The 17,415-nt window shown below is 45.2% G+C and overlaps 2 protein-coding genes across 2 annotated transcripts in view; one reads left to right on the plus strand and one right to left on the minus strand.

Annotated features, from left to right (window-relative positions):
• Nucleotides 1-4,356, plus strand: part of LAMTOR1 (late endosomal/lysosomal adaptor, MAPK and MTOR activator 1) — a 5,673-nt gene extending 1,317 nt beyond the window's left edge. The window contains exons 2-5 of the mRNA XM_006918696.3: nt 2,446-2,591; nt 2,845-2,922; nt 3,272-3,398; nt 3,741-4,356. Of these exons, the coding sequence (XP_006918758.1) occupies nt 2,446-2,591; nt 2,845-2,922; nt 3,272-3,398; nt 3,741-3,833 (444 nt within the window). The 3' untranslated portion in view covers nt 3,834-4,356. The remainder of the gene's footprint in view (nt 1-2,445; nt 2,592-2,844; nt 2,923-3,271; nt 3,399-3,740) is intronic.
• The window catches only part of LOC102891398 (catechol O-methyltransferase), an 18,970-nt gene extending 6,114 nt beyond the window's left edge, over nt 1-12,856 (minus strand). The window contains 4 exon segments of the mRNA XM_025051597.1: nt 5,594-5,742; nt 6,675-6,880; nt 11,083-11,220; nt 11,855-12,856. Coding sequence (XP_024907365.1) covers nt 5,594-5,742; nt 6,675-6,880; nt 11,083-11,164 — 437 coding nt within the window. The 5' untranslated portion in view covers nt 11,165-11,220; nt 11,855-12,856.
• Nucleotides 12,857-17,415: the final 4,559 nt, after the last annotated feature.

Consider the following 17,415-nt stretch of genomic DNA (forward strand, 5'->3'; position numbering starts at 1 on the left):
GGCTTGGGAAAATGCCATTTGTATGGGAGGCATGGGTGGCTCCTGGGCCTCATCAATTCTCCAAACACCCAGTGAACACATACTCATATTTCTTCTGCTTTATGTTAGGCATACCTCATAGCTGATACCTTTCACTTCATTCCAGCCTGTTAGAGAAGAAAACAGTATCCCTGCCTCTGCAAAAGCTGTGGCCTGGTGGGAAGTTGTCCTTTAAAGCATAATATGGACTCTTTCAGGGAATGAGTCAAAGAGGGTTAATGCCTGTCTGAGAAAGGATACCAGCCTCTAGCTGGAATTGCTGTTTGCTTCTCTCCTCAGTCTCTACCTTCTCCCTGATGGACTTTCTCTTACTAACCCCCAGAGATAGTACTTGATCATTGCTGGGTGATTTGAGGCCTCATGTGGCAAAGGTTTACTTACCTGGTCTACAGCCTTTATTTGTTTACTGTCCCAGAGCCCATTTTTGAACTCTTGGGTAGGCTCCTCTTCTCATCTCTGCCCCTTTGTTGTAATAATAAAAAGAAATGTACAACACATTACAATTTTCAAAGAACTTTTATAGTTATCTCATTTCACTCTTGCCATACAGCTGTCATAAAAGTACTGGTTATATCTATTTAAAGGTGAGGAAAAAGTCCAGAGAGGCAAAGTGACTTAGCAAAGGTTACAGAGCTGAGAAGGGCTGTAGCCAAAGTGTTTTGATACCAAACCATGAGCTCTATCCATGGGGCCAACCTGTCTCTTCCAGCTGTGCCCATGGACTAGATGGCTAGTCATGGGCTGGCCACATATGTCTGTACTAGGGTAGACAGCGAAACTCTGAAAAACCTTCCCGTGTTCCACTCATTCTTTGAGGGAGAGGTGATGATATTTGTCCACTCTGATGAGAGTAGTATGGCCTCTTCTGGGAGTCTAGGGCTCAGGAACACAACCCTGTTCTTGAAGAACCGCTGATAGGAGAGAAACTGCTCTGCCTTGCCAGGAATATCTGTCTGAATTGGGTCTAGGGAAAGTATATCTTAATCTTTGGCAAGCATTTTGTCTTTCGAGCTCTTAATACTTCGCCTTTTTTTTTTTTTTTGAGGGGGTTGGTGTATCTAAAAGTTGGGAGTTGATGGGACAGAAGCCCACAGCTTCTGTTTCATGCTGCGGGAACTGAGGACACTTGAGCAATCTAGGATTTAGAAGGAAGAGTCATGTGACAAGGCTGGGCAGGAGGAAGTGGCCCTCTGCAAGGAGAGTTGGGGAGCTGGGAGCCTGCAGTGAGAAAGTCTGTGGTAAGAACCGAGATAGGCCTGGAGTGGAGCACTGAGGAAGCTGGTGGTCTGGCACTGAGGGTTTGTGTGTCCATATTAGCCAGGCCGGGCCCCTTGTCCTTGGCTTTGTCCTGGCCACCCTCGCTCTTTATGGCTTGTTTAGATACCCAGCAGGTCTCCTTATCCAATTTTCAGCTGACACAAAGCCAGCAGGGATTTGCAGCTGATGGGCTCGAGACAGGTTTATATCCAGAAAGACAGCAGTAGATTATAATAAGGGACTAACCCAGGACAAGGAGAAGGCACACAGAATTATATAGGACCAGGGAGATCTTGTTTGGCCCCAGGTCAGTTCTGGGGGTTGTGATTATCAGTGTAGGCCAGTAGTAACAGGGATGCTGAACATTAATAAAGCCACATTAATAGAGATGTGGTGACTTGGCAAGGGAGGGAACAGTTCCACTGTTCATTTCAGGTCAGGATACACCAGGTGCACCAGGTTTGGTTCTGGGAGTCCCATACAGAGAAAGCATCAAAGGAGAGGAGGGTAAACATCCGAGAGGAGAAGGGACCTGCCTTCAAGAAAGGAGCACACTTGGACGGTGTGACCCAGAGGCTGAGGCTGGGACTCTGCCCTGAAATAATATGAAGAATGGCTATTGAGAGGTTGGCATTGCTTTCCCTTGGAGCCAATAGCCTTGTCTGGCTTCACAGGGCCTCTCTATCCTGGGAATAGACAGCCTTGCTGGAAGGCCTGGTCTGGGGATCAGGAGGGCCATTCTTGAGTTCCTGACTTGCATCAATTTCCCCTCTTGATCCCACTGTTTTTGGTATTTTCCACCTCTTCTGGCTTCCAGCCTCCAATATCCTGTCTTCTTCATAAGGTGCTGGACTATTTTCTGAGGCTCCCTGCTGTTACTGAATACCTACTTTGTGCCTCTGTCCATCTTTTCAGGACCTCTACAACTTCTTGGTTCCACATTAATTGATCCTGGACCACCGAGCTGAGCTCCCAAGGGAGGCAGGACCTGAGTCTTATCTTACATTCCATACAGTCGGGCACTTGGGATATTCCTAATAAAAATATTTTTGGTTCTTAAAGTTTAGAGTTGGACTGAGAGGAGAGCTCAGGAAAGGCACGTTGGGCTAAGGGCCCCAGGGCTCACTTCTTCCTAATGGCCTCTCTTAGGACCGAGAGGAACGGAAGCTGCTGCTGGATCCTAGCAGCCCCCCTACCAAAGCCCTCAATGGAGCTGAGCCCAACTACCACAGCCTGCCTTCTGCTCGCACAGATGAGCAGGCCCTGCTCTCCTCCATTCTTGCCAAAACAGCCAGGTGAGCATCACAGGACCAGGCCTGGGACAGAGCTCCTCCATCCATGTTAAAGGCTGGGATAGAGGGAGCCAGCCCAGGACATGGGGGATGGGACAAGGTAAGTGGGGAGTGGTGCCTCTGGGCCCAGCCCTGCTCCAGTGGGCAGGTGGGGACACTGTTGTCACAAAAGCCCTGGAGTTGGTACCTGGCAGTGAGTCCTATTAGTCCCTCTTGGAAGTACCTGTCATGTCCTATCTGCTTTTTCTTTCCAAAGCAACATCATCGATGTGTCTGCTGCAGACTCCCAGGGTATGGAGCAGCATGAGTACATGGACCGGGCAAGGCAGTACAGGTGAGCACCTGGCCAACTTGGGTCCCTCAGGCTACTTGAGCTTTTCCTCTCCCTTCTCCTCCATCCCTAATCTAGCTTTTTTGGATTATGCATCCATACTCATTTGTATGCAGCCCAGGAGACTGACCACAAATTTCTTGGGTGCCTCAGTAGATGTTCATGTCAACCTGTTTGTCCTATGACACTCATGGGTGTGGGACGCCAAGAGAGGTGGCCCTTGAGTGAGTTTGTGGGGAGCTGAGGCCCCATCACCCTGCTGCTCTGGTCTGAGAGAAGCTTGCCTAGACTGGGCTGGGCAGAGCAGGGTAGACTGTGGCCTGACTCTCCACCCCACCCCTCCCTCTGCTAGCACTCGCCTGGCTGTGCTGAGCAGCAGCCTGACCCATTGGAAGAAGCTGCCGCCACTGCCGTCTCTTACCAGCCAGCCCCACCAAGTGCTGGCCAGTGAGCCCATCCCCTTCTCCGACTTGCAGCAGGTGAGCTGCCCCTCATCCCGCACATACTACCCAGGCTGTGGCAGAGGGTGAACACTCTCTGCCTCAAAGGAGGTGGAGAAGTGGAGTTAGCCTGGTAGCTTGTGGGCCCCCTTACTTCCACCTCACTCTCTTTAATTTCCTCCCCATTCCCTCCCTTCACCCTTTACTCTTTTTCTCCCCTTTGTTCTTTTCCTTCTGGCTTTCTCATCCCTGCCTTTCTCTTTGGCTTACTGTCCCCATTTTCCCTCCTCTCTGGCCATACAATCCTCCTCCTTTGGTTTCTGGATCTCCCTTCTCACCTGTCTCTCTATGTCCCTCTCTTCCCTGGTCCTTCTGTCTTAGGTCTCCAGGATAGCTGCTTATGCCTACAGTGCACTTTCTCAGATCCGCGTGGATGCAAAAGAGGAGCTGGTTGTACAGTTTGGGATTCCATGAAGACAGAGGTCCTTGAACAGCTCTTCTTCTCTTCTCTTCACCCCGTCTCCACCCTGCCTCCCCTGGCCCCCAAGCCTCAGTGCGACTTACACAGTACCCTAACCTGCTACTAATCACAGAGAAGTATGTGGAGGAGGAGGAGAAGAGCGAGGCTAGAAGCCTGAGCAAGTGAGGATAGAGCAAGGGAGGGTTAGAACCATTTGGGACTGGCCTTCAAAGCCCTGGCCAGGGGTGGGGTGGGGGTCAAAAGGATAGGGCCTGGGAGGTACCACTGTGAGGGTGATCACTAGGGGGCCTGTGGAGGCCTTCTTCCCACTCTTTCTCTTGGCCTCACTCCTGTGCCCCTCTCCCTGACTTGGTGCTCATATGCACCTCACTAGGGTTTGTGACCAGCGTCTGGACGAGCTTGAATTTGGATGAATTGAGTTTGTATTTCTAATACCCTGGGTTTTTACATGGTTGGGGATTTTTTTGGTTTTGTTTTGGTTTGTCTCCCTTGATAAAGGAAATGTATTCATCTGTGTGCTGGTTCTAGCCCCTCTGTCCTCCCTGCCACCCTACTGCTTGCTTCTGGCTAGTCAAGTCTGTGAGCAGTGAGATGATGAGGGGGAGAGGGGTGTCTTCTAGGGGCACTAAGAGGAGTCCAGGAGATAAAGGTTCAGGGTTGTCAGGTCTTAGCTGAGTCTCAACCTGGGCTAACCTCAAATTGGATAAGACTGCTTGTCCCTTCTCCAGTGATGGGAACACTGTTAAAGTTGAACAGACTTGAATCTAAGGCAGATGTCATTGAGTATCCTGCCTCAGGCTTTGTGGAATTACCAAGAAGTCTGGGAGGAGTTGGTGGTGGTGGTGCAGGCAGACCAAGAGTACCTGATATGGAGTGAGCCAGCCAATGTTTTAAAGCAAAAGATTCTTTTTATCAAATTAAATCTCAAGCAGAATCCCAACATATAAAACATGAGTAGAACTGCTCTGATCTAAGTGAGGAGGAGTTCAGAGCTCATGGCCTGTCTTCTTGGCCTCCTAGCACAGAGGCCTCTGAAGCATCTCCACAGAACCTCAGTGCTCTGTGAAGTAACTCTAATCACAGGATATCTGAGCTGAAGAGTAAAACAAGGGCCCAGAGTTTAGATAAATTTCCCAAGGCCATGCAGTGAACCCAGGTCCCAGGGCAACAGGCCTTTCCCTCCACTGCCTACCTTTCAGTGAAGTAAGACCAGAGCTACTGGCTATTGCCCGAGTTGGGGGGTATTTTTCTGTGATACAAGTGACTGCTAATCTGTTGAACAGCTCAAATCCTTTATTGTCAAACCAAACTGGCCATCCTCAGACCTTCAGGATGGCTGGGGGCCTGGGAACCTCAGACTGCATCCTGCTTGATCCGGACTTTCTTGGGCTTGATGTTCATGCGTTTCCACACTTCAGCTGTGGTGCGGTCTGCTTTGGTGATCCCACTGAAGTCGAACGTGGTGATACGGGGCAGGGTGCACAGCACATATTGCCTGTGGGGAAGACTCGGGCTGGGGGCCAGCCCCCGCCCCCACCAGCCCCCCCTTCTTGCACCACCAGCTGCTGCTATCTCCCCTGACTGCAGGAATGGAGGGACTTGAGTATAGTTTGGGGGAGACTGAGTTTATCCTGACTATGCCTAAATGTGTCTACTCCCTTCTCAGGCCAAGCATGGTAGGATGGTGCTGGGTTTCTTGTCTCCCTTCCTCCTTTCCCTCAGGGAAAGCCCAGCTCCAGGGCAGGGCACTTACCTATACCCCTTCTCTTCCTCTATGGGGTTACCATGGAGTGTCAGGCTCCGGAGCCGAGGGAGGACAGCCAGCTTATTTACCTCTCCCAGGCGCTGGATGCTATTGCCATGGAGGTAGAGGACACTTAGATTGAATAAAGTTGCCAGGACCTGTTGGAGAAAGAAACCGAAAACCAGGCTGGACAGGGCTCTGGATTTAAGCTCAGGACGAACTTCAGGGCAGAGAAGAGTTTGGCAAACAATTTGCCTTCACTTTCCCGAGCCCCATTCCCCAGCCATAGTGATGACTCCAACCTACTTTAATTATCTTTGAAGGGGCACAGAGACATCCCACTGACATAGAGCTATGATCTGAGGAGCAGGAGATATGGGCCTGGGTCCTAGCACTACCACTGGTTTGCTAGGTGACTGGGCTTTCCTGCCTCTCTCTGAGCCTTACTTCCCCCTGTACTGAAGACCTTTTCCAGCTTTGATGATCTAAGATTCTATCATGGCAAGGGGCAGGGATACAGAGCATCATGCTAGTCATAAGAACTTTCAAAATAGTAGTGAAATTGAGATTACTACACCTGGGGAACAGTTGTCAAGTTGTGCTCTAGCTCCCTTCTCTAACAGGGATCCTATACAAGAAAGGACCAGTTTTATTTCTTAAAACTTGAGTCTAAGTGCATGGAAAGTAAGTGCTATACTTTTACTACACACCTCTTCCAGAAAGAACTTAGTAAAGCACAGTGGGTGCCCAATAACGAGAGCTATGATTTGACTTCAGTCTCCTATATACTGATTGGCTTTCATGCATTCTCATTAAATCCACACAAAACCTTTATAATGTTGGTATATTATCTCCATTTTTTAGACAGGGAGGCTGAAGTTTTGGAGAGGATAGGTGGGTTGCCCAAAGTCACACAGGTAAGGGGCAAATCTAGTATTTGAACCTACGTCTGAGCTGACAGCTGTATACTTTGGATATGGTACCATGCTGCCTCATAACTTCTTCAATGAGATGTGGGAGGTAGAAAGGCTGGGGTGTGGACAAGGTATCTTCAGGCCCACACTGATGACTCAGAGGGCTGGGAACTCACAGGGTCAATGGAAGTCAGGTCATTGAAAGACAGGTCGATCCAGGCCAGGTTCTCCGGGTGCTCCAGCAGTTTTGAAATCACCTGGTTGAAGTCTCTCAGCTCATTGAGGACATTGTTGTTTAGCCACAGGGACTGGGTCAGTGACTTCCCTGACTTTGAGTGCTTCAGTGGTCGTAGCCCTGTCCTTGGCTCCTCGCTGATCAGATCTGTGGGAACAAAGTGAGACCTGGGTGTATGATCTTTGCCATTTCAGCTCTGTGGAATGAGAAAGGACAGAGCTGGGAGGATAAGCAACCTAAGTTGTAGCTGGAAGTGCTTGCAGGGCCGTAGCCCCAAGCTTGAGTCTAGTGAGACTCTTATCCACTGTCAGCTTAAGACCCCCATCTCACAGGCCCCAGCAGTCAGTAAGTTTGGACTACAAGGCCAAAGACTTTCCATCCCAAACTCTTGGTTTGGGCCACATGTTACTATATCATTGGGTCCTCTTTGCACCATCCCTGATGGTGTTGGGCTTGAACCAAGATGACGATAGCACAAAATTCAGAATTATGCACTAGTAGAGCCTATAGAAGTCACTTCAATGTAACACACTCTGATGTTCTCTCTTCCATTAATATTGAACTAGTACTCTGTGCCAGATATTGGATATACAATGGTGAACAAAACGAGAGACAGTCTGTGCCAAGCTCTATAGGAGTAATAGGGCAGGGATGAAGCAGATGTTTGTGTTTTGGAGGAGCTCATAAGGTCAAGCTGGAAACAAACTGGCCATTTAAGTTGTGGAAGCATCGAAGAGGGGCTCCTAACTCAGTCTGGAGGTCAGAGAAGTTTCCCAGGGAGAATGAAGCCTGAGCTGGATGGATCTCAGTAGATTAGAAGACATTAACCAGGCAAAGAAGGGTGAGAAAAGCATGAGCAAAGGCATGGAGGTGTGGAACAGCATGGGCACACATGTCTGCTGTACAAGGGGGCAAGGAGGAAAAAGGAGACAAAGAGCTTTGAATGTTAAGCTGAATATTTTGAACTTTATTATATGTTTTGGGAAGCCACTGGAAGGTTTTAGAGCAAGAGAGATAACTCACATCTTTCATTTCAGAAAGATCTCTCTGAAGCTTTAGTATGGAGTCTGGATTTTAGGGAGTGGGTGGGACTGGAAAACCAATTTGGCCCTTTATACCATCCAAGCAAGAGATGAGGGACAGCATGACTTGATGGTTGACTGCATGTAAGGGTAGAATATTCAAGGGTGCTGCCCAATTTCTTGTTTGGGTGACTAGGTAGATGCCAGATCTATGAACTGATGGAATTAAGAAAAGGAGCAACATGGTTGGGCAGGTGATAAGTTCAGACTTGGCCTTGATATGTCTGAGGTTCCTGTAGTAAGTACAAAGGGTGCAGAAGCCAAGTAGGCAGTTGGATATGAAGGTCTTAAGCTCAGGAGACAGAGACTTGAGAATCATTAGCATAGAGGGTGTATAAGTTTGATAAACATGAGATTCCTCAAGGACAGAGTAGAGAGGAGGGACAAAGAGGAAGGAAGTCCATTAAAGAGGTTACTGAATATCAGGGAAGGGAAGGGAAAACCAGGAGAGGATGGTTTCAAAGCTTCTCAGGGAATCCATAGTTTATAGCAGTCAGTTTAAGGAGATAAGGACTGAAAATAATTTTGGCAACTCAGAAGTCTCTGGTGACTTTGGTGAGGGCTGTTTCAGTGAAATATCAAGGGCCTGAGGACAGAAGCTAGATTGGAGTTAGTTCAAGGGTGAACAGAAAGTATGGGACTATAATCAGGTAGCAAAACAACACCCTCAGAAAGTTTAGGTGTGGAGGAGAATAGAGAACAGAATGATATTAGAACTCATCCGTATGGATTACCCCCTAAACCCCTTTCTTTTTTTGACAAATGAGGTCCAGAGAGAGGATAGGCTGTGCCCAAACTCACAGTGGCAGAGCTAGAACCAGACACCAACTCTGGGTGAGGTGACTATATTTTTCCTGTTGTCCCTATGCCTTTGGTTACTTGTCTAAAGCTGCCTCTCGGGAAGGAAATATTTAGTATTTGCTGAGTCTGGCCAGCTTGTCTTCACCCTCCTCTCAGCTCTTACTGGACACATTTCCTCTCTTCCACCCATCACCCATCGTTTAATTTCCTTTCCTCCTGAGCTGCAGGTCAGGCAGCATCCACCAGATGGCTCTCTGTCTTAGTCCTAGAGTGAGCAGAACCCATAGTTGGGGCGTGAGGTCGGGCGAAGGTGGCAGAATGGTACTGGAGCACCCCAGCTCATGAATAAACTAATCCTGCCTCCGAAAAGAACATCTCCTGACTGAACATCTCCTGTGAACCCTGAAATATAACGACAAAGATGAATAAACGTTAAGGTAAAAATAAGCCCAGATATGGATTAGTATCCAGTCTGATGAGACAGCAGCTTGGGAAATGCCACCACGCCTGGGCTGACCCCAAGCTCAGAAGGAACTACTGGTGCGATGACATTGCCTACAACTTGAAGCTGTCTGAAACTGTTGTTACGGAGGGTAGGGTAGGGTGTCAAGCTGTTATACATTATTGCTTCCCTTAGACTCCACTATAGCACTGCATTGCCTGAAGAAGTGTCGAAGCTGCCTTGCTCAGAGTATGCCTAGGCAAGTCTGGAAACTGAACCACAGATATCAACACTCAGAGAACTGGAGGTTGTCTAGCTCTAAGAAGACCCAGGGAAAACGTGGTTTTGTCTATATCTCTGAAGTGTCCCCAGAGGGCAGGAGTTAATATGATATGAAGAACTTCTTTGTCATTCCTTACTACATAACGCAAGGGGTTGGTAGGTGTGTATGATAGGGGACTCCCTTTGCACTATGTTTGTGAGCAGAAGTTAGAGGACTGGGTTGGAGGTAGCACAGACTGGGTGCCTTCTAAAGTCACTGCCATTTCAGATTCCATGGTCCATCTATTGATTAATATGGCAGATAGTGTATCAAGTACACCTTGAACTCTACCCTGTCCCTTAACCCCAATTTAAAGTAAGTGTTCTGTAAGCTCTGGGGAGCCTGAGGGGACTGGCTTTTTGGGGCTTAGATGGGCCTCTCCCTTTCCCCTCCCAACACTTAGCAGCCTGGCGTGCGCGCGCGCGCGCACACACACACACATATGTGCTTAATAAATAGGTGCTCAATAAATATTGAATTGCTGAAAGGACAGGGCATCTGTACCGATTGTTTTTTGCTGTGGGGTTCTCCATGGTTGTAGTAGCTTGGCTCTACCTTTATTCTGAGAACTCCATAGAGGGTTAACTACATCTCCCTGCTCAGAGCTGGGAACTCCCAGGGTAGGTAGGGGCCATACTTCCCTTATGTCACCTTAAATATCTTGTATGTAGCCATTTTTGCAGCTAAAACCCTTGTGAAACATGGACTACATCAATCAGAAGTGATGATGTACATAATGTATAAAGGTCACGGTAGGTGGGTGTATGCTCATGAAAGAACATGAGTTACTATTCTGACTGATGCCAACTTGTGTCGTACCCTAAACCCAAACCCAAGTAGTATCCAGTATCCTGGATAACTATATGCATGTTTCCTGAACTTAAAGGTGACCACCAATTGCCTAAGAGATAAGACCAAAACCAGATAATAGGTCTAGGATATGTTGATACAATCTGCGCTATGTGAGGGCAGAAATACCTGTGAGTATTTCTGAGTTTATGAGATCAGATAACAAAAGCCTGGGACAGCAGAACTTCCCTAGGAAGAAGCATATTCCCTTGAGAATATGATATTGCTGAGAGCCTACTGTGTTCCCTCTTGAGGTACTAGCTGCCCCGTTACAAAAACATCAGTGAAAATGGGAATTAGTGTGGACAGTGCTGGAACCTGCAATAAATGTGGGTGGATGATAGAATAAATTTGACTGCAATAGATATTAAAATGTCAATAAATAAACTGGAAACATGCCAGTTTGTTAATAACAAGACCCCACACGTTTTACCAGTGATCAGAACAGGCTTGTGTCCTTAGAGGAGATAGAGTTCTGCATGTTGGCCAGGACTCTGCAGCAGGCTCTGTTTTTACTTTCATTAGTTTCTGCCTCTCTCCAGGTAAAAACAGGAGAATAAACTATTGGCTGACAGACTGGCTTTCCAGTTTTCTTTCATCTGACTTGCCTGCTGTAGCCTGTCTTCTTTTGAAGATGATCAGTTACGCTGAAAGCACCTTGATTTCTTTCAGATTTGCTAATTTTTAAAAAGGGCAAACCCTTCTACTCCCACCTCCCTACCTTCTACTCCTCCCAGAAAAGACAACAAAAAAATCTGCAAGCATCCGAGAAGAATCTCTTCAAGTTTCTAAGACGGTTTTCTCCCTAGAGACCACACCAGGCCTGCTGCTATGCTGAACTCTGTAGGCTGACCTTGAATCACGTGGATGCTTCGGAAGGAGTAGTCAAGAGGGGGTTCTTGCACCGAAGTGTTCATGTAGTCCTGTTTGCTCATAGCTCAGGCCATCATTTGTCAGGTGTAAGCGTGGGCCCTGGGAGTCCGGGTTCAGCCTGGGAGGACAGAGAAGGACTGGTGTTCCGGGTACAAGGGACATAGGCCCTCAGGTTTCCCCATAGCCCTCCACTCCTCCTTTCTACTCTCTACTACTCCAGGCTTGCCTGGCTGCATTTCTATTTTAAGATACTAATCATGATTCCTTGCATTTATAGGGCACTTCCCACTTCTCAGAGCACCCACAGATCCCATAGAGCTCAATGATAGTTATAACACCCATTTCTATTTTCCAGATGAAGAAACTGAGACCCCAAGGTAAAAGCACTTGCCGGAAGTTAAGCCAGTGAGTCAGTTGTGGATTGCATTCATAGTCTGAATCCTACTCTGAGGCCCCTTCTGCTACTCCACAGTAGTTACCATGGAGGCTGTCTTGGTACCTACCCTCTGGTGACATCAACTGGGCTATTCTGTTGCTTAACAAACCCCTGAGGGCATGCGCTGGATCTGGTGTCTGACAGCCTTTTGCAGTCTGACCTAGCTGGGAATTTCCTCCCTTATCTGCTCATCTTGTCTGTCAGCCCCATTATGACCTTTCCTTCTGAAGACCCTATTTTCAGTCACATCCTGAAGGTAATCATACATATATAAACATATACAGATAAAACCAGAATCTACCTCACTCTCACTCACCTGTCACTGATGCCTGAAACTCCACCATTAGGGATTCATTCCTTTGGGTTCAGGGATTGTTCCCTGTTAAAATGGAAATACCCCTGAGAGGGGTGAACACAATGTTATCAGTCATTTGCAGTGTGGTGTGAATTGTCCCATCAGATCCTTTCCAATTTGTTGGCTCAAGTAAAACAACTTTTCCAAGAGACTAGGCAGAGCCATGAGAACACTACTCACCTGAGAAGAACAGCTGAAAACACACTCTACCGAGGGGTTATGTATGTAACTCAAAGAATAAAAGACAAATGGACTGACAAGAAGAAGTATATGTCCCAATCAACCTCCCCTTTCTCACTCTATCCACTGCCATTACCTCCTTTGCATTTTCTACTTCACTTGCTTTCCAAAGATATTTTAGGTAGTTTACAATAACACTCAAAACAGGATAATTATAGAACAGAAATGTCCAACAGAAATATAATGAATGTCACAAATGCAAGTCATGTAATTTTTTCACATATGTAATTTAAATTTTTCTAGTAGTAAAAAGAAAAGTCATAAGAAACAGCAAAGTTTAATAATATATTTTATTTAACCCAATATATCCAAAATGTCATTCAACATATAATCAATATTAAAAATTGAAATATTTTACACTTATAGCACATCCCAATTTGGACGAGCTATACCTGTCAAGTGCTCAATAGCCAGATGTGACTAGAAGCTATTATACTATACAGTGCAGATGTAGAAAATACAGACATGGAAGAGAAAGATTAAATGCCAGATTAAAGGGAGAGAGAGAGAGTACCAGGGAATTAGGAAACTAGGCTTATATTTAACTCTGAAATTCCTGTCAACCAAAGCAAAAAGGGAAACCTTAGGATATGTCATTCTCATCATTTGATTCAAAGAAACAAATAGTTTGAATGCAGAGACAATGAAATTCATGAATGTTCTTAAAATGGAATTTCTTTTAAAAGCTATGCAGTTGATAGTTTGTATTTGTTTAAGCATAAATTAGTTCATTTTTTTTTTTTTTTTTTGGTGATTTAACATGCAAGGATAGAGTTTAACAAGTTTAGAGGAATGAAAAGTGGCTTTCTCTCAAAAAGCAGTCTCAACAGTTTAAATTACATATGAAGTGTGGGCTTGAGTCACTTCACAGCGGAATTCTGTCAAGGCAGGACTGGTCTGGTGGGCATGGGTTGTTGATTAGGGAGATCTGAATCTTGTAGATATTAAATCTACAGACAACAAAGAACACATTCTTTTGTAGAAATAGAGGAACCTTGCTTGTGTTCTCACCTAGACAGAAGCCAGTTCCACTTGAGAATATAACAGGCCTGATGCCTTTCAGCAAGATTGGATACTTTCTCAAAGTAAGACCTTTGAGAATTCTGCACTACTTGACATGAATTTTAGCTAAAAATTAAAGGGCAGATTTTTACCATTAATCTCCTTGACCACCAAAGAACCTCAGTGCAGTGCCTAAAAAAACTTCTGATTTAGTACGGGCTCCAGATGCATTTCTTTCTGTGTTAGTATTAAAAACGGGGCCCTCAGTATTTGGATAAATTTGCCAGTTGGAAAGGGTTATTAGTCTTCTCCATTTAAACAGTAGCCCAAGCTGTGAGTATTATGTCTTATTTATCATCTATCACAGAACCTGGCTTTCAACAGGCACTTGGGAAATGTTTGTGAGAAGAATGAATGAGAAACTGCCAAATACAAAGATTTCTGTTTTGGGAATGTTGATGCTAAGCTGCTTGTTCCCACAACTGGCTTTGAGGTTCAGCTGTTTCAGTCCGCACCTCATTCACAGTTAGATATTCAATTCAATTCCGCAAACATTTGTTGAGTGCCTGCTGCCCTATGCCTGACCAGAAGGGATGAAGCCAACATACAAGTAACAGAACCCTGTCTGTCATGAGCACAGAAAGGCCTACTGGGTTTCTACTGATTGTGGCAAACCAACTTGCATCCATTTCTAAGAAACAGTTGCCTACTTAGTGACTACTCTCACGTTTTAATAGTTAGCCTTTTTCAATGAAGACTTTCTTTTCAGATAAAATTGATCAATGTGTCTTGTGTTACATTGGTCCCTTGATCCCTGTTCATGGTCTCCTGTTTCCATCCCTTTTGCCCTATAACTTTTAGTTCCATCCACTCTGATGCTGGGCTTGGCCAAGTGACTTGTTTTGGCTAATGGGATGTTGGTAAACATGAAGCAAACTCGCTTAAAAGGGGGCTTGCCCTCTTGCCCTTTGCCAGTGCCAAGAGAACATGGCTAGCCTACTGGAGGGACATGAGAAATATGTGCAGGTGAGAGATACGTGAAAGAGAGCCAGTGATCCCAGCTAAGGCTATCTTAGACTAGCCTAATAGCCAGCCTACTCCATGTCGAGGTCAGGAGAGTCACCCAACCAACAGGTGAATGCAGACACATGAATGAGTCCAGCCAAAGCCAGAAGAAATACATGGCTGACTCAGAGACCTGTAAGCAATAAATGCTTATTGTTTTAAGCCACTGTACTTTAGGATGGTTTGTTATACAACAATAGCTACCTGATAGATGCCCCCAGTGTACTTTGAACAAAATTTTATAACAGCTTGTTTCTTAAGATGGAGACAAATCCCATCTTAAGAGCTGTTGTATGTCCTGCAGAAGGGGCTCAATAAATTGAAGCAGTTGTATTCTCTGTACTTATTTCTTTATGACTTACTTCCTATTGTCTTTCTGTAAACTTGAGGTCAGGGATAAAAGTCAGACTTCGTTCTCTTTTCCTACCACTACTCTGCACTGAGCCTGGCAAAGAATATTCACTAAAGGTTTGCTAGAAAAATGGAAAAATGAAAGAAGAAACAAAGTAATAAATGAATGTTATCTTCAATGGTGTCACATAGTGAGCCTGACTGCTGGAGAGAATTGACAAAGCCTTTAAACTGCCTTGCTCATTCCAGTGGTTGTGTTTTTGGATTCAGTCTTTCCCAGCTGCAACTCTTCCTCATGACCAGGAGCTAGTCAGATCCCAGCACTTTCCTCATCTGTCCAGACTGACTGACTCGATGAATGACAGGGTTAGGGGCATACCTGCCTTGTTTTGGAATCTTTCTTTTCCAAATTGGAAGTATCTTTTACTGTTTTTCTTTTTTTACTTTAAAAAGTTAATGTGATAGCTGAATAAAGTCAAACAACATACAGAAGTATATTAAGCAGAAACTAAAAGCTGACTCTCTACCTCACTCTCCAAGAACAATCATAACAGTTTGGGAATATAATTTCCTCGAAGACATACATAATAAAATTCTGTATACTTTAAAATAAACACATACTGTCTATTCCTTTGTTAACTTTTTTCTTTTCAAATTGTACTCTTACCCTTTTTAATAGCTGTAGAGTATCTCATAGAATTTGTGTGTACCTTACTTTAACTTTATTTACTTAATTTATTTAACCAATCCTAAGTTGATGGAAATTTGTTTTCAGTTTTTGGAAATTACTAACAATTGGAATTTGATTTGTTGATAGCCTATACCTGCCCTCTCAGGTAAGTAGCAACATGACGGCACAGGAAGCTTTGAGGAATAATCAGATGTGATCTGCTAGGAGGTTTAATGGCCTGGCCTAAGAAGGATTTCTGTTTGTGGGCTACAGGTGGGAGAGGAATCAAAGTATGTCACAAAAAGTCTGCCAAATTATCTAATGTGTTCTTGGAGGTTGTTTCCAGGTGCCAAAGGGAGGCTCAAGATTCAACCTAGCTCCTGCCCACTTCTCTACTCCCATCTGTTAGCCTCACCCTCCACTTCTGCAGTCAACTGCAATTATTCAAAGTAAGTTCCCTCACCTGCTTCTGGGCCTCTGCACATCCAGCTTTCTCTGCTTGAAATACAGTTTCTTCTTCCTTTTACTTTGCTAATTTTTACTTCATGACTCAGCTCAGGTTTCACCTTTACTGAGGAGCTGAACCTTATGCCAAATCTTGGATGTGGAATTTCTCTTCCGGGATCCCAAACACCCTATAGTTACTGCCATGGTAGCACTCATAACACTAGGATGATTTGCTTACTATCTGTATGTCCATAAACTCCACCAGGGCAGGAACCATGTTTTTCTCATATCCCTACAGTGGTAGCAAGTAGCAGGTACTTAACAAATACATAAAAATTGCAACAGTGAATAATACTATAAAGGAGAGGGACATGAGGTTACTACAACTTAGGGGTCTGACCTGATCTGAGCAGTCAGGGAAGACATTTATTAAAGCAGTGATAGAAGAGATTGAGGATAAGTACAAATTATAGCAGGAGGAAAAGATGAACATTCCAGGCACACATAACAGCATGTACAAAGGCTCTATGGTGAGAGATTACTTGGAAATTTTGAAGACTTTAAAGAAAGTCATATAACTTGAGGGGAGAAAGGGAGGGCTATGTATGGTTAGACTGGAGGCTGGGGAGGTGGGTAGAAGCCAGGCTGAGATGTTGCTTGCTGCTAAGAGCAATAGGAAGCCACAAGGTAAATTTTGAAATGAAGGATTACTCTGGTTGCAGTATGCAAAATGGCTGGGAGGGAAGGCAGGAAGGATGTGATGGTACTTAGGACTATATTAGTAAAGCTGGCAGGACTTTCTGATGGATGGGAAATTTAAGAGGTATTAAGGATAACTCTTGCGTTTTAGGCTTCTGTAATGGATAGAGGTAAGAACACTGAAAGAGATTCAGGCTTGGCATACATAGTATGAGTTCAGTTGCAGACAAGTAGTGTTTGAGTTGTCTTTGACATATTCTGAAGATGCTGAAGAGGCAACTGACTATATAGATCTGGAGCTTAGAGATTGGGGCTGGGCTAGAGATACACTTGTGTACATATGCATACAAGTGGTAAATGAAGCTGTGGATGTGGATGAGAATACCCAAGAAGAGATATAGAGTGAGGTGGGAAGTAGACCAAGGACCAAGCCTGGGGGGACTTTAACATCGTAAGAAGACGAGTCAAGGCCAGCTAGAAGCGAGCCAGAAACCAGCTAATCATGGCAGCATTAGACGTGGGTAGCCAGGCTGTTCTGATCAATTTAGTTAAATTTGATTGATTCCCATTGTTTTCAGTCTCTTTAGTTTCCTTTCTCATTCAACTTTCAAGGAAGGATTTGAAACTCTTTCAGGCTGCAGTGTAAATAATCCAATGTGGGCCATACAGGTTCCTTTTCCCTGGGGCAGTTCCTATTTCTCAGAACAAGACTTAGGCTAGAGAGGCTGTGAGAGACTTCGTTGGAAGTTGGCAAACTGGGGCCTAGTCCTAGCTGTCACTGACTTGGTCTGTGGCCTTGGACAAGCGACTGCCCTCTCTGGGTTTCAGTTTTACAATCTGTGAAATGGGGTTAAATATCTTTGACTCATAAAGCTCAAAAGAGACATGGGATGTGAAAGTGCTGCTTTACTAAATGTAACAGGTCTGTCATGAAGACTGCAAAAGGAGTGAAGCTCTAACTGTAAATCTTTGAGAAACAGACCATGGAAGAGATATAAGGAAAAAGCACTAATTTGGGGACAGGACCTCTAATAAGTGTGTGGAAAGT

Source organism: Pteropus alecto, unplaced genomic scaffold (assembly GCF_000325575.1).
Source record: "Pteropus alecto unplaced genomic scaffold, ASM32557v1 scaffold468, whole genome shotgun sequence".
Classification (NCBI taxonomy): domain Eukaryota; kingdom Metazoa; phylum Chordata; class Mammalia; order Chiroptera; family Pteropodidae; genus Pteropus; species Pteropus alecto.